Below are 17,436 nucleotides of genomic sequence, written 5' to 3'. Positions count from 1 at the left end.
GTACTTATTAATTTAATTTTAGTTACTAGTTTACTACTTTATCAAGAACTTCGTAATTAATCCAGTACCTATAGTGAAATATCTATCAATATTGATCATAACTATGGTAGCTACTAGCTTTGTTTAGTTTTGTACCTATTCACTTAAAATTATGAGTTTTATTCATAAAACTATAAGACTATGTTTAAGACTAATTATGAACTTCAGTAAATTCAGCGTTACATATACATTTTTTATTGAGGTATTTAATTTGGATAGATGTTTACAAAATGCTCAATTTGTGTCATTGCAATAACATTAATCAAATAGATAGTCATTGTATATTTGTATTTAGTTTTAGGTCATTTGGCATACATACAAATTCACTATATTTAGATTTTTTAATAATATAATTATTTTATATTACTTGCGACAATATTGTGGTATCACATATTTTGGTTATATTTTTAAATATTATAATTGCATGTTTTAACACTCTTAAATAAGTACATACTACATACCCACCCTCGAATAATTAAAACATTCTTCACAATAATTTTAACGATCTTTAAAATAATATATTTATTTAAAACGATGTTATATGTACTTATATCGCCTCATATAGCTATAATGTAACGGATAATAAGTTACAGTTTACAAACATAGTTACATAAGTTCAATTAGGTATTTACTAAGTGTTCAAGTAGGTATACCTAATATATTTAAAAACCTATAAGTTAATCACCGGACATAGTTTTAAAGTTTTTAGTCCTTTATACATTATAGGATTAGGGTACAATTGTAAACATTATCTAAAATACCTATATGAACAATTTAATAAAAATAAAAATAAGTTCGTAAAAATTAATTATGTAGGTACTATAAATACGTTGGAAAATATAATATAATTTATAAATGTTTTAAAAATATAGATATTTATTTAAAATAGTTTATATATATATTATAATAAATTATACTATGAGTTCACGATATTCGTGATGTGCCAATTTTACTTGAATACTATTCGTACGTCATGATATCTTGAGTTAAGTGCACAATTAGAATGTCAGGTATTAATGGCTAAAAGCCAAAAGGTATTCTGAGATTAGAGTATCCTAAGTGGATCGTCAATATAGGTACAGCTAGAATACAAATCGAACACATGGCTGAAAGATTTTTTACGATGAACTTGAAGTTATTGTTATGCAAATCAATTTATAGAATTCGCTTAACTGTCATATAAATTATACGTTTACAGATAAATTTCTTAAATTAAATTCATACAAAAATAAAATGTGCGAAGAAATAGAACTTCATCGATATGACGACACACCTTGGGGATTTCGTCTAACAGGAGGCCATGATTTTGGGATTCCTCTTACTGTCGTTCGAGTAAGTCATAAATTGAAAATATAGCTCATCGGGAAAGACATTTTTACATCTAATTATAAATAATTATTAAAATAGGTGACTGGAGGTAGTCTGGCCGAGGAAGCTGGCATGTGTGTTGGAGATATGATTATTGAAATTAATGGAGATAACACAGCACAAATAACACATAGCGAAGCTCAGCAATGTATTTTAGAAGCTGGCAATACCATAACTTTGTCGATTTTGCGGTAAATAAATATGTTTATTTTAAATACAAACAATGTAATAATATATCATAAAACACAAGATATAGGTATTAATAAAAAGCTTTTTAAGATTGTTTCACAAAGCATGATTACCTACTCCTTACTTTCAATAATGCAATTAGGTAAATATTGAAAATCTGATTTTTGGACCATTCCATAAGACCATTCTTTAAAATACTTGAGATTTTCATATTAATTAAGGAGCATCTTGTAAAAATACAAACAATTACGTATTTTTTAAATGAAACGTTCCCTTTTTTCACTACAAAGTTATTTAGCGGATAATTTTTTTAAAAATATTGACGTACCTACCTAGGTATTAAAATAAAAATTCAAAATTGTTTGTGTTATTTAATATTACGTAAGAACGATAATTGGTTCATAATAATGGATTTGAAAGATGGGAGATTCCGAGGGACAGCGAGAGTTGTGATGATTTGAAAAATTCAGTAGATAGGTACCTACCTATTTTAAATTTAACAAGATACTTACTTTGTAATAACGGCCCAAGGATAATAAATATTAAATAGGTACCTACTTATTAGATCTAATACTTACCTATTTTTTCTTCCACCCCTACCTTTCCAACGCCGCTCCATATTCAGAAATGGACTAATTTTCTTCAGATCTATCTTAACTGTATACTGTATCGTACTATTCTAGACCTGCTTCTTGGTCTTTTCCCCGTTAATTTTTTTTTTGGTAAATTTCTTAATGAGTAATCTCTCTGCTCCCCTGACATGTCCCGCCCATTTTAACCTTTTTCTCACACCTCCGAGAAGTGTCGTAGACTCGGCTTATTATATAGCTGCCTCAAGTTTTCATTAGTTCTTCTTTGAAAACTTTCCAAGTCATTATTATATACGGGTCTGTATATTTTTCTCTCGAAACTGTAGTTTTTCCTCATCTCTCTAAGTACCTACCTACCTATTATTTATAATATATATATTATATATATATTTTATATTTTTGTAAAACCATATTTAAGAACTATTATCTTTAGTATAAAATATATTTTAATAACAGAGAGATTATACATGTTCAAATTTTGAATTAAATACTTACACATATAACTTTTAAAAGGATTATCCACTTAATAATGTTGGTACCTCCAATAAAAAAGGCCAAAGGTGGTTCTCATTTTAAAAACAGAAATGATCACTATTGACACTATTCACTTTAGGGCACTTTTTAAGTAGTTAGTAAAAAAATATATAAAATATTATATAGGTAAAAATATAAGTATTGAAAATATGATTTTTAATTATATTTAAAAATTTGAGTAAATTAATTATTAAAGGAAAAAAAAAGATGGACAAGTGGGTAAACAGTTCTGCTAAACAGTATAGGTGTCAATTGGATGTTGTCAATAGATGTATTAAATTTGAATTTATAATATATCATTGCATTTGAAAAGAATTCAGAATGGAAACTGTTAATCTACCTTTAATCTATATTGCTAAGTCTATTTAGTATAGTTTAAGGTATTTATTATTTATTAGTTTATTATAAATTTATAATATGTTTTTTTGATATTCCTATTAAGTAGGTATTAAAGTAATTTATTTTGTTGCAAGTCAATGGCGGTTTGACAATTTTATTTGACCGGGACAAGCCTAAAATATACCAATACCACCACTGCACAAATTTGATATTTTACTAGATAAAAAATCAGTTTGACTGAGTTATTAGTACTTTTAATTTAATATTAAAATGTATTAATATATCTATTAAATATTATTTATTCATAATATAGAATAAAAAATATTAAAATATCTCAGGGTAAATAATAAGTTAGGTATAGCTATTTCAAACAATTTAAATATTATTAATGATGACCACCTGTTCACCCACCCTAAATTTTAACCTGGGAATAGCTCCGGTCTTATACATTAAACCGCCTCTACTACTAAGTAATAGCATGTCTTTAAAAATTATAGTATAAGAAATGCTATTATAAGTATTTAATGAATGAATAACTAGGTAATTATTTTTTCTTATCATAAAATTAAAGTTCTATTTTTATTTACAGAGGAAGTCCTGTACCAGCAGTTACACCTACTAGAGGACTACATACGCCTTCAGTCATTGATCGTGCAACATCCTCTATTGGAAGTTTAACTGAGTATGAGCATAGAGACAATGTAGTATCAGGCAAGTTTAAACCGTAACTCCGTATTTGAAATTAATAATAATTATATATCTACCTAATAATTATGTAACATAGCCGTATCAGAATCATATGAGAGTGCTCATGAGATGACTGAGGAAGAAATAGCTGAAAAATTATTAGAAAGTGCTGAAGTTATTGAAAATAATGGGAAAAATGTCATAGGGTAAATATTTTTATTATGATCATATTGAATTCAAATTAATATATTTTAAATTTTGATATAGTGTCAATTTTAAACGTTTTGTGCCTAAATGTGATTTTATTAAAAATTCACTGGTATTTCAAACATTACAAGAAGAACAAATTTTTGACCAAAAATCAGAGCAAGAACAATTAAAAAGGTGTCCAACAAAAAGATTTTCAACATTTTTGACACCACCAAATAGGCCTAAAATCAGACCACCAGAGAAAAAAAAACCTGAAGAAGTAAAAAAAATTGAAGTGGAGGTAAGATGTATTATAAAATAATTCATTCATTTTATACATTCTTTCTAAAAAAATAAAATTAAGAAAATATACATAGAAATTATTAAGGGGTACTAATTGACTATTATACTAAATATATATATTTCTGATACTTAGGTAAATGAATCTGAAAATCAGCTTGTTGATGAAAATAAATCTAAGTCTTGTGAACAAGTATGTACCAGCTGTAAATGTAAATTAAGTGATATAGAAGATTGTATTGTATCTACGGATACAATAACAGAAATAGAAAAATATGATAGTGATCATAATGTAGAAGATCATGAAGAGAATTTGGACAAAAAAATTGAAATAGAAATTGAAGGAGAGGAAGAGCCTCAATGTAAGATTGACCAAGAAAAAATAGAAAATATTAACGCAAATGAGGTAGGTATAACAATTTATGCATTTTAATATAAATGAGAGTAGAACTTTACCCAAAAGTTTTAAATACCTTAGTTTTTACTAATAACACAATTTGAATTTGTAAAAGTATGATTTAAAATATAGTAGGTACTAAACTATTCATTAATCAATAATTTTTAATGTAACCGTGATAATTCATTCTAATAATTTTATTTAAAATTGATATCTATATTTTTTAGGATTTAATTGAAAACACCGAAGAAACTTATGAATTAGAAATAAATAAAGTGAACAAAGAGCCTGAGAATACATTTGAAAAGAGTATATTAAATATTCAAAATCAATTGTCTGCTATTAGAGAATTACCATTACAGATACAAAATCATATTTCATTGTTAGAAAAACAACTTTCGGATATACTGTCACATAAAATTCAGTCAACTGAAATATCTGAAAATAGCCAAATTAAAAATATTGATAATGAAGAAGAACAAAAAGAAAGTTTAATTGAACAGGAAAATGTTGATGATAGGTCACAAGAAACATATGATGATGAAGTATTTGAGCCAGTTGATGAAACATATGAAGATGTACAAGAATTGGAATCTAATGAAATATCAGAAGACAATTCTGATGAAGAAGCTGAAGATAAAGAACCTAGTGGTAGGCCAATGTACCCTCTCACACCATTACCAAGACCTATTGTATTACCTGGTGGTCGTAAATGGAGATGTCCCAAAGATGCTTACAATGAGAAATTTATTGCTGAAACATTGATATCACAAGCTGAAGTTTTAGTCGGTTCTACATTGGGGTAAAACTTGAACTTTTAAAATTTTAATAATGTTTCTACAATTTATCTGTTTAAACACTTTAAACATACCTACCTATTTATTTGTATGGATTAACACATATTATCTTTCAGTCTTATTTAGTTTACCTATATAAGTAAGATATATGTCGTATTCCTATATAATGTATATGTATTATAAGTTATTTATACTTATATACCATATATAATAGAATCAGTGGCGTAGATACGATTTTTTTCTGGGGGAGGTTTTATATTATATTTATGATACAAATTACGAGATATTAGTACTTCGTTTTTATTTTGCTCTAACCATTATATAAAATATTTTAGTTTTAGGGGGAGTGGAAATTCCTTACACCACCCCATAAATACACCACTGAATAGAATTCTTCTTTTAATAATTGATCAAAATTAACCAAAATAAAGTAGGCAACAAGTACAGTTTTGTCATAGGGGTGTAAAGTGGATCACTATTATGGATGTATTAAATTTGAATTTAATGATAATATATCATACATGTCAATATGTCATTTTATACAAAAAACAATTCAAATCAATTGCCTTTATATATATTTTAGATTTTATAGTTTCAGTTTTCAGTAAGAACACTATCTTTAACATTATATTATATTAACTGGATAATTTGTAAATTAAGTACTCAAAACTAAATAGAATATTATTTTAGTTTAAAACACTAAACCATGTAGATGATTTTTTTCTTTCTACTTGACGAGCATTGGCGGAATTTACCTAATATAAATTATTAAATAAAATAATGTTACATGGTGTTACCTATATAATTTAATAAAATATTATTGATTAGTTAGTTCTATATATTCATGTAAAGATGCCTATATTAACTTATTAAATAATAAAAAAAAGAAGCTACCTACCTATTCTTAAAATTAATAAGTATCTTGTTTTATAGGGTAAATTTTAGAAAGTACGAACCACCAAAATTTGACTTGTCTAATTCAGCGGTATACAAATTAGTACATAATATTGAAAAAAAAAATACTGGAGGTATTGAAAATAGGCCTGAAGTAGTTGCGGCTGAAGAAGATTTCTACTACCACAAACCAGTAATATTTATACATTTTCTTCCCTTTAAATTAGGTATATTTATTATTTGTAATTATATGTATTCAGATTGATGCAAGACAATTCTACTTAGCTACACTCCCACAACCAACCACAGTAAGTAACTAATAAATAATTAATGTACTTAACTACTACCAATATTTACCTAATACTTATTAAATATTATACCTAATACATTTTTAGGATTTGAAGTAAATAACATTTTTGTCTTTTTAGTGTTGCTACTAGGAATATTTTGTATTGTTCTAGTTTTGGGTATGAGTGTATAATTACTTATTTTAATTTTTAGGTTCCGGATTTTGAAACAGATAATCAATATGGACATTAAAATTTAACTACTTTTTTTTTTAAATCCAAAGTAGTATTCTGTTGTAAAATTATTATTTAGTATTAGCATTGATTAAATATTTAATCAATTGTATAAGTAAATTTATTATTTATTATGCCTATATTTAACATTTTAGTAAATATAGAAAATGTTAGAATATCACACTATGTACTTAAACCCTTTAATTGTATTAAGTTTAAGTCTTATTTTTTAATGTATTAATAATTTAATGATAATTAAGTATTAAGTGTTTGGTTTTGGTTATTTTAGTAGATACTTATTGTGTTAGAACTATAAGAAAGTAAAACATTGGTTTTTAATTTTCAACAGGTTATCTCCTTTCTGCTATCTAACCAAACACACTGTTTTATAGTACCAAGTTATCTGTGAAATGTTAAATTAGCTCAAAATCTTAATAATTATTGAAAATAAAACAAAATAGTAACGATTTGTAATAACCTATTTGACTTTGTGTAATATTTAAAAACTAATTGATTCATTATTAAATATTTATTAATAAATAATTTTTAATTTTAATTAAGTTTAAAGGTATACTATGAAGATGTGCTGAATTGATTTATTGTCAATTTATATAACTATGAATGCTTATAAATATGTAATTAAAAATATAAAATGCCTAACCCAAAGATAGGAATGAAACAAACTGAGCAGAATAGTTCAGTAGATGAAAATTGTGTTTGTTTAAAATGTAACTAATAAACCATAGTACTACTAAATGCACCTACAAATAAATTTAATTAAAACCCATAATATAATATTAATTAATTACAACCATGGATAAAAATTTAGTTCAACTATAATAAAATATTGATTTAATATTTTAAATGTCAAATAATGTAAAATGTTTTAAAAAATGAAAATAAAATGACTCAAAAAACAGAAATAAATAGTAGAAATATTTATTTATTATTCTATATAGTTATGTATAATTTATCACAGTATATATAAATATAATTAAATATAAGATTAAAATTATTGTCGTTTTTCTAAACTCTTATATTTTGCTTCCAATCTCTTGGCATACGCATCCAACTTAAATGCTGCTTGTTCTAGCTTTGAAACACTATCTTCAATCTGGTCAATTTGAGAAAGGTATGGTTCTAATGATTTATCTGAATAAAAAAAAATTACAAGTAAGTGAATAGGAATTAAAGAGAAGCATACATATTATATTTATAATAGATAAATATAAGAAAAAATTATAAACGATTGTGAAAAGATGATATAAATTAATATTTTTTTTTCAATGTAATAAAAATAATATACATATTACATTTTTCATTAAGTTCAATGATTTGTTTGCCAACATCGGAAGCAATTTGTCTATAAGATGCATATTTTTGCATAGTTACTTTATTCATGGTTTCCAATAATTTATAATCCTCCTGTATGAAACAAATATAAAATCTCATTAGATATACATTATTTTTCTTAACAATAATTATATACCAACCTCAGTAATATTAAGTTCTCCCATCAAGTATTCAGATGTTTTTTCAAACATTTTAGTGGATAATAAGCTTAAATTAGGATCATGAGGATCATTGCGTTCAAAACTACTAGTGCTAGTAGAAAGGGTTGGTCCTAAAAAAAATAGATAATTTTTTAACTGTTTTATAAATTAATAATTAGGTACAATAAATAACAAATAAATGATTATATGTTATATTTTTTAGTTATATTATTTTGATGGTGTTTGGTACAATAGTTTAGAGATAATATAAACGAGAAATTTATTTATAAACTTTGAACATAACTCAATATTATTACATTAATATTTATTTATAAAATAATAATTTCGCTGTGAAATTAAATGATAGTGAGTTTTGAGCATATATTTCCTTGTCACAAACTCACAACAATTATACATCAAACAGTGGCAGATTTAGGGGGGGGGGAGTGCTTGTAGTGAATTTTTGGTACAGGCTACCAGAATGCGCGCCCCGCGCCGTGGAGTAGCAAACACTGGTCGGCAACCATGCACAAATTATACATAATAAGTAATTTAGGACTATAATTATTAACAAAATAGCACCCACCATAAAAAAATTCCTAGTTACGCTATTGCATCTAAAGTTTCTAAACTTTTCACACTAACATTTTCTTTAATAATTTTTGTGAAAATATATCTTTGATATATGTTATGTACCTATTATTTTAATTTTTCCCAAGTTACTCTATTGCACATTTGGCCTCAACAGTAATAAATTCAATTAAAATAAATGTCATATATCTGATAAATCAATCTATAACTTATACACTATACAGGGTGATTCTTTTATCAAATAAAACTCATAATTTCTAAATCTATTAAAATATTCTATTATTTTTTTTTACATAATTTCTAGTTGGAAATAAAACATCATTTTTAAGTATTTCCTTTTTAGAACATGTATTTTTTAATTTTATATTCTAAAACAGAATTTTTTTGGAATATTTCAATACATAAAAATTGAAATTTGGACGAGTATTTTATGAGTTATAAATATTTAAATAAGTTTAGGTGAGCGGAGTAGTAGAACAACATTTTGCAAGGTTTCTTTAAATCATTCCTGAACTTAAAATACTTATAAACAGTTATAATTTATAAATCACAAACTACTAATCGGAATTTCAATTTTTATACATCAAACTATTTCAAAAAAATTATAACAATTAAAAACATTAAAAAAATGTTGTTTTATTCTGACTGGAAATTATGTGAAAAATATATTTTAAAACATCAATACATTTTGAAATAATGAAAGTTGATTGATCAATATATAATACAGTTTGGAATTTTTGAGAGAAGAAAGAATGAAGATCTATACAGACTAATTTTAAAATCCAACATTTCGTCGTATATAAAAATTAAGAGAATGGAATGGTTTGGACATGTGTGGAGAGCTGATAGTGACATAATAAAAAAAGTACTAACGGAGACCATACAAAAAAAAGATCGATAGACAAACCACGAACGAGGTGGAAAGATGCAGTAGAGAAAGATATCAAGATGCTGGGAAGAAATATGACAGTTGACCTGGCATTGGACAAGGAAAGATGGAGAGAATTACTTGTGGCAGCTCAGGTCCTACAGGGACCGTTAAGCTAAGAAGAAGAAGAAGAAAGTTGACTGATAAAAGAATCACCAATATATTTAATATAATCAAATACTACAATGCATAAGGTTTGACAAATTAATGATTATAATTTTAAATCCTATGAGATTTAATAAGTAATGAAGCTCTCTTTACATAAAAAATGTTTTACATTTCATTAATAACAATGATTATTATTTTATTTTACATAAATATCAAACCAGGTGATGATAGTTTTTTTTTTAAATTATGAGTATTTTACAAAAACAAAAAAATGATATATCGCTAAATAAAAGATGTAAATAATCATTAAATCATCATATTATATAGTTTTAAACAGTATATATTTTCTATGTTTAAAAATTATTAAAATAAATTAATTATCACACCTAAGTTTATAAAAGAAATTATTAGTTAATAAAAATCTTTTTTCACCTCTTTTGGGAGATTCTTCAATGCATGCAAAGTCTTCAATTTTGTCTTCTTCGGACATAATTTTTTTAATTGATCAGTGATCACTCAACTAGATAAGTATTAAATTTTTAATCTGTTGAATCACAAATCTTTTTTTGCTTATTATGATTGAGAACTGAAAATAATAAAAAATTATATCACAGTTAAACCGTTAATATGTCTATATTAAAAACTATTAAATATAGTAATTTGTATCAAATATCAATTAGATTTGAACTGCTACATTCAGATTTCAGACAAATAGTAAAATAGTAAATACTATGGTATAATATTATAGTGTTTAGTAGATCAAAATAAAATATACTAATAATTAATATCTTAAGTATTTGATAAGTGTTATCACTTATCAGTTATTACTATTCAGTATTCGCAAGTTCGCAACTCACAAATATTCAAATTTGAAGTATAATAGTATTATACAATATTATACATTAATGCGTAGAAATGTAGAATGATCTATTATATATATAGTAGTTAGCGATATATTATAATAAGACACGAAGACACAATAATTGTTGGGTAATTATTTCGCATTCAAATAAAATTACGAACTAATTAGAATTATATAATATAATTATATTTTTAACATTTGTAGTATAATGTCCAGAAATTGTTTTGTTCCTCATTGTCATGAGGGTAACAAATCCCAAATTAAAAAAAACAAATTACTCGGAATAAAACGTAAAACAATGTTTAAAGCGCCAAAGGTAAGATGCTAAAATCTAAATTATATTTGTTTTAATAGTACATTAGTACTTATGCTTAACACTTACCTTTTATCTATCACGTACATACCTAATTTATAAATACATCTTGTATTTTAATTATTACTTATATTTATATGTTTTAAATATATTACTTATGTTATAGGACGCACTTCTTCTGGAGATATGGGCTAAAGCAATCCAAAGGACTGATAAAAAATTGCGTCCTGGGATTGACAGTGTATGTGAAAAACATTTTGATGAAACTTGTGTACATAGATATTTTGAAACTAAGATGGCTGATGGTTCAATTCATCTGATAGAAAGAGGTAGATTATCATTAAAAAAAAATGCGGTTCCATCAAGATTTCCAGATTTGCCACAGAGCTTAACTATGATCGAACCAATTAATAAAACTAAACTTAACAATATTTCAAGTACAATTGATAATGTATCTGAAACTTATAATAATTTAAAAGATACATTAATTAACATGAAATTACCAGCTGAATGGTTTTTTTGTTGTGCACATAATTCATTGGTATTAGGTTATTTAGATTCTAATCATGAACTAGTAAAAAAAATTATTATTTCAAGTAATGACCTAAATGTAAAGGTATGATTTTTAACATTTTAACTAAAATTAATAAAAACAAAAATATTATATTAAAAATTACAATATATTTCAGGTATCTATTAAAAATAAGCAAATAATCATACCACAGAAACCAGTTACATGTGTTGATGATATTCAGAAAATTCTAAAAACTGTTGATGATGTTAAAATGTGCACTGAAAGTTAAAATGATAATTGGTATTGTTTTTAAAACTTTTAATTTTTTTAAAATTTAAACTTATTGATGATTCTAATTTTTAAATTCTATTATTCAGTACAAAATCTGAACAACGTTGTGTTGAGAGTTCAAAAGAAAAGAAATTTAATATGGATGTTCAAGGATTACTAAAAAAAATGGATAACAGATAACCAACTACCAAACATTTTATAAAGAATCAGAGGCAATCTCAGGATATTTCAATGAAGGAGGATGAAAAAAATAGTTACATAATAAGCCGTGAGGGTTACCAAAAGTAGACAATACGTGTATTACTAATATGTAAAAAAATAAAGAACCTTGGGGGGGATCTATCCCCCATATCTCCCTCGTGAGAACGCCCATGTAAAGAATATTTATTGTAATAAACAACTTAATTTAAAGTCTGTTTAGTTATAAAATCAGTTTGGGAAAGCAGAGGAATGGGATTAAATATGGGAATATTCTACAGGCAAAATTTACTTGGTAAAGTCAAATTAATTAGAACAATTAAACATGATATTAATTAATCAAAATTTTTATTTTTATTCCTTGTACATGAATGGATACTTAAAATAATCAAATGTATAATATCTAATAAGTTTAATTTTGTATACATTTTTTTTTTTTGTTGTATTTTTAAACAAAATTTTGAAACAAACAAAAATGAACTAGTTATTTACTTACAAATAAGTTTACAGTACTCTAAAATAATTAGTTAAGTAAAAAAAATAAATACAATTACATAACTTTTGAATTTATTGATACCCATCTTTTGGATAGCAGTTAATTATATACTGTCAATTGGTTGGACTTCTTTGCTCTTCACTCATGCTTATCAACCTCAACTCAGAATTTAAAATTCTCTGTGGTAAAAAATCTTATTTACTATGATTTGTATAAATAATAAGAATAAATCTTTAATGCATGTTATTAATTATTGATTTATATATGTAATACATGTTATCGCTGATATAATTACATTATTATTTATTATAATTTTATAATATTGATTCATTTTGTGTTGAATGATTTAATAATTACCTATTTTAAAAAATTTTACTTTTTAAAATTTATTTGATTTTTGAAATTGCATAGTTATGTTTATAATTAACATACAGATTCTGTGTTGTATGTTTGACTTGTATGAAAAAAGTAAGAAATTATAAATATGTTACTTAAAATAGAAAATGGTCAACACATTGATAAATATTTGGATTTATAATATTTTATAATTAAGAATTAAAAAAAAAAATTGAGTCTTAATAGCTCAGTCATTGAAATGTAAACATTGTAAATGTTTACAAGATTCCTGATAATTTGTTCTTTTAAAAACCTCTAAAGACTAAAACATTTATTGTACACTATTTTTTATAGGCATAATTTTATACGATGATACCTACCTATTTAAAAAAATGGCTTTAGTTATTGAATTGTAATTAAATAGTATTGTTTATAGGAATTTGAAACTTCAAAATTTTTGAAATATTTTATTAATATTTAGACTAATCCTAAGATATTATAATGTATAGGTAACCATGTACCTATTCATACAGTTCTATAATCAGTCGGTATTAACTAATAAGTTAATAAAATTAATAGTATGAGTAGGTATATAACATAATAATTAGTAATATAGCCTATAGGACATAGGTATTACAACTCGGGTCGAATGCATAATTAAAAATCTATAGTTGTTTCTATATGCTATGTTAATGTTATACATAGTTAATGTATAGGTACGTTTTGAGCTGAGTAAAGCTTGGTGTTGATTTAAAATTAAACTTAAAATAATTTATATTTGTTGCTATAATCCTACTCATATAAAATATATTTAATATTATAATGATTAATGGTTAATCTTGTACAATATCAAATGGGCATTGCTAGTTATTGGTTTATACTTAATAGGAATAATTTCTAACATTTTTTTTTTATTAAGATCATGAGCACAATTATTTTGATATAATTGGTATTGTAAAATATGGTTTAAAAAGCACTTATATAGAAGATACAAGAATAAATTATAATTCAAGATTTTTTAATTAACACGTTAATTGGGATGAACTTAGGGAATAATTTTAATATAATAAAATAAACAAACAATAAAATCAAAAATATAATTTAAATTGTATATTAATATTATACATAATACATAAATACATAATACCTACATTAAATTATTTTGTCCTCGTGTAAGTGTATTACAAAAGGTAAGACATTTTATATTTTTAAAAATAATAATAATAAAAATCTAATCTACAATAAAATTATTAAAATAATAAGATCAACAAACTAAGTTACAATAAACTTTTTATGTTAATTTACATTGCACAGATTTTAAATTTGTAAACTTATCAATAACTATCAATTTATTTAAGGGTACATCATAGAATAAGTAAATTAAAACAACGGACACCTAATGAATTAAATCTAACCTGATTCCTAGTTTTTGATGCAATGGTAGGTAAGTACTTTTAAGTTTTGTTTTTCTATTATAACCCCCTGCCCCCCTGCCCTTCCTGTGCCCGCAACTATGCATATGCATGGGAATAATATTCCTGAGTGGCCGAGTACCTAGTTAATTATTACATTTAATTACCTAACTATATTTGTAGTTAGTACCATGGATTTAAAAATAAATATTAATACATACTTAAATGGGTATACGATAAAGAATGTGTTTTTGTTTAGTATTCCTATTTCTTTTATTGCATAAAATGTTTCTATTCATCTCAAAATAACCATGAGTAATAATTCGAATTTGTATAATTGATTAATATAAGAGTAGGTAGCTGATGTTTGCGAAGAACTGTAGTTTGTTTATAAAAATTGTTAATAAATTAATAAAACCGGGAATTGTGCTGTACGCTGTACCTGATCTGCTATTCGATTTCAATTATAGACTCCGGTAGTTCCGCCTAAATCCATAAATCACACATTAAATGTTTAAATTCAATTAAATTATCACCATAATATTTTAAACTCGATTTTAAATCAATTAAAATCACAATAGGTACCTACACAATTTTAAACTATTAACAGATTAGAAAGTTTATCAGCTATTACATTTATATAGGTACCTACCTAATAACGATACAGCAATGGAAACACATGGTACCAAAATACCAGCACAAAACAAAATCTCTTCTTCAACATTCATCAAATCAAAAATATTATATTATATCATGTAATAGTCTTGGGAAAAAATAAAAAATTGAAGTAAAACCCCGTAAGTATCTATTTATTTGTAAAAGTTTTAGGCACTGAGTACTGAGCAATTTAAACTTAATACCACTCCACCAAATGTATACAGAGCTATAATTTAATTTTTAAATCAAAAGCTGAATTTTTTACGTAGGTATCTATAGATTAAAAAAAAATAAACCATATCGGACTGTTATCAAAAATATTAAGGAGAATTCTGAACGTTTCTTTACAAAAATCACCTTATTCTTAAATAAGTTTCAACAAATTTAAAAATCTTATACTCACTATTATATTCATCTTACTTTTAAATTTTTAATCTCTGAAATAATCTACAAATTATTGCTATAAATATAATAAACTTACATTTAAACTTTAAAGAAATATTTGTGTGAACTAAACTAAATTAAAACTCAATTCATTTAATTCTATTTAACTGTAATATTAGTGTAATTTAACTGTATTCTATTTAATTAGCTCTCAATAGCCAACATCAACGTGATAACGTACCGTCGTCGAATGATTTGAATGTTTTCGCTGTATAAATATTAAATATAATTCAAAGCTAATCAAATAATTTTTAAAAAATATTGTAAATTATTATATTATGTTTTGTAAATAATAATAATATAATACACCTATATAGTGGTGTAGACTCTATGCATAAAAATAAATAATAACTATTTTTTTTTTATTATATTCCCGTAAACAAATAAATAAAAAAATTTACGAGAAATATTGTATAGGTGCCTACAATTTTAAACACACTTTTTGAAAGTACCTTAAATACCTATCAATTTTAATTACAAACTAATTAAAAAAATGTTATCAATTTTAAAAAAATTCGTCAAAATTCTAATTTCAAACCCTCATATAAAATGCACAAACATTTATTTTTAAAAATCATCGTAAAACTAATTATTTATGTCTCCACTTAGAATCTTAAAATTATTAAACCTATAAACAGTATAAACTACGCGGTATACACCTATATTTAATTTTAGTATAATCTTAAATACCTAACAAATTAGAGATGAAAATTTGAAGTAAGAAATATAGTGTAAGAATTAGGCCCAAGTGTTTAGTAACTTTTTAAAATTAGGTATCAAACTAAGTTTATTGCTTTCGTAATTTTTTAATTAATTTTAGAACTTCTTTATTTTTTTATATAAACCAGTTTATGATATTCTCACTATATTATTATTAGTCATCACATAGAATATAATATTCCCTACTCAACAAATATTTTAATAATAATATATGTTCCCGCCTTCTTGATGCGTTCTAATTATTGCTAATGTTTGATAGTAAAATACAATTTGTAAATTTAACCGAGTTGGCGCCTCATCAATGTTAGTTGTTACACACCGTGTGGTTAATAATTCTTTGAAAATGAAAATAATAGTTAATTATAAAAAATAGGATTCTACTTAAAGTATAGATATATAAATATTATACTCGTATAGTGTATACGCCTAAAATATGTACACGTATGGTAGATGAAAATTTATTGTGGGCTATTATATAGGTATTCAAAGTTTGTCATACATCAACGAATGACAAGTTAATGAACTATTTGGTTATTTTTCTATAGCATGTTATTATTCATTGTACAAAACTTATATAGCTAGTTATAATATATAGGTATACATATTTTAAATAATATCGGTTCTATATAATTTAATTGTACCTAATAAAAATATTTTGTATCATGGCCCGATGGACATTATTATTGCACATGTACTAAGATATACAAGTATATCTCAGTTCATGTTATTGCAAAATACAGTTAATATTTTATTTTATATGTAGTTTGTATTTAGTATTTACTAAACTATCTAAAATATTTTTAAAAAATTGGAAAAAAATGTTGATTGGTAGGTTGTAACCAATACCACAATTAATACCTAATAATAATAATAATAATAATCATAATAATAAATATAATAAAAACTTAATTATTATTATTTTTTTCTTTTCCTAATAGATATCTATCTAGCTATTATTTATTTTATTTTTTTAATTAATTAAAATATTATAAAAAAAAAATTAACTTAACAAAAACCGATTTTTTTTTTCCAATTTAGCTAAACAATTTTTTTTAAAAAAGTAACTTGCCCATCTTTGAATTAGTACAACCAGTTTTGATAATTATTTTTTGTTCTTATGATACTTCAAGCACACGGTATACAGCAGTTGCCCTGTCCTTCCACAATGGCATAATCTGCACCGCGCTCTCAGTTGATAACATGAAAGAGGATATGCGCATTACGGTCGA

At 24.6% G+C, this 17,436-nt stretch overlaps 3 protein-coding genes across 4 annotated transcripts; 2 read left to right on the top strand and 1 right to left on the bottom strand.

Moving 5' to 3' along the window:
* The first annotated feature begins 1,089 nt into the window (after positions 1 to 1,089).
* Positions 1,090 to 7,400, top strand: LOC114131867 (membrane-associated guanylate kinase, WW and PDZ domain-containing protein 3-like). Its single transcript, XM_027997192.2, has 10 exons — positions 1,090 to 1,371; positions 1,447 to 1,598; positions 3,649 to 3,770; positions 3,844 to 3,952; positions 4,014 to 4,236; positions 4,372 to 4,641; positions 4,860 to 5,434; positions 6,363 to 6,516; positions 6,584 to 6,631; positions 6,825 to 7,400. Exons 1-10 carry the CDS (start codon positions 1,273 to 1,275, stop codon positions 6,861 to 6,863), a joined length of 1,791 nt encoding a protein of 596 aa, XP_027852993.2. The 5' UTR covers positions 1,090 to 1,272; the 3' UTR covers positions 6,864 to 7,400.
* Positions 7,401 to 7,767: 367 nt separating this feature from the next.
* Positions 7,768 to 11,297, bottom strand: LOC114131854 (biogenesis of lysosome-related organelles complex 1 subunit 2). 2 transcript variants are annotated; one of them, XM_050197456.1, is made up of 5 exons: positions 11,209 to 11,297; positions 10,397 to 10,550; positions 8,338 to 8,468; positions 8,158 to 8,269; positions 7,768 to 7,996 (listed from the first exon to the last, which is right to left on the bottom strand). In XM_050197456.1, the coding sequence occupies exons 2-5, from the start codon at positions 10,452 to 10,454 to the stop codon at positions 7,857 to 7,859; spliced, it is 441 nt and encodes a 146-aa protein (XP_050053413.1). In that variant the 5' UTR covers positions 10,455 to 10,550; positions 11,209 to 11,297; the 3' UTR covers positions 7,768 to 7,856. The 2 variants fall into 2 exon arrangements, with proteins under 2 accessions (XP_050053413.1, XP_027852968.2); XM_027997167.2 differs by lacking the exon at positions 11,209 to 11,297 and having other exon boundaries at positions 10,397 to 10,709.
* On the top strand, positions 10,797 to 12,968 carry LOC114131853 (uncharacterized). The gene is made up of 5 exons (XM_027997166.2): positions 10,797 to 10,954; positions 11,031 to 11,142; positions 11,306 to 11,755; positions 11,829 to 11,953; positions 12,031 to 12,968. The coding sequence occupies exons 2-4, from the start codon at positions 11,035 to 11,037 to the stop codon at positions 11,940 to 11,942; spliced, it is 672 nt and encodes a 223-aa protein (XP_027852967.2). The 5' UTR covers positions 10,797 to 10,954; positions 11,031 to 11,034; the 3' UTR covers positions 11,943 to 11,953; positions 12,031 to 12,968.
* Positions 12,969 to 17,436: the final 4,468 nt, after the last annotated feature.

Source organism: Aphis gossypii, chromosome 1 (genome assembly GCF_020184175.1).
Source record: "Aphis gossypii isolate Hap1 chromosome 1, ASM2018417v2, whole genome shotgun sequence".
In the NCBI taxonomy this organism is placed as follows: Eukaryota; Metazoa; Arthropoda; class Insecta; order Hemiptera; family Aphididae; genus Aphis; species Aphis gossypii.
The sequence above is the reverse complement of the archived record's forward strand: the minus strand, read 5'-3'. Positions and strand labels throughout refer to the sequence as shown.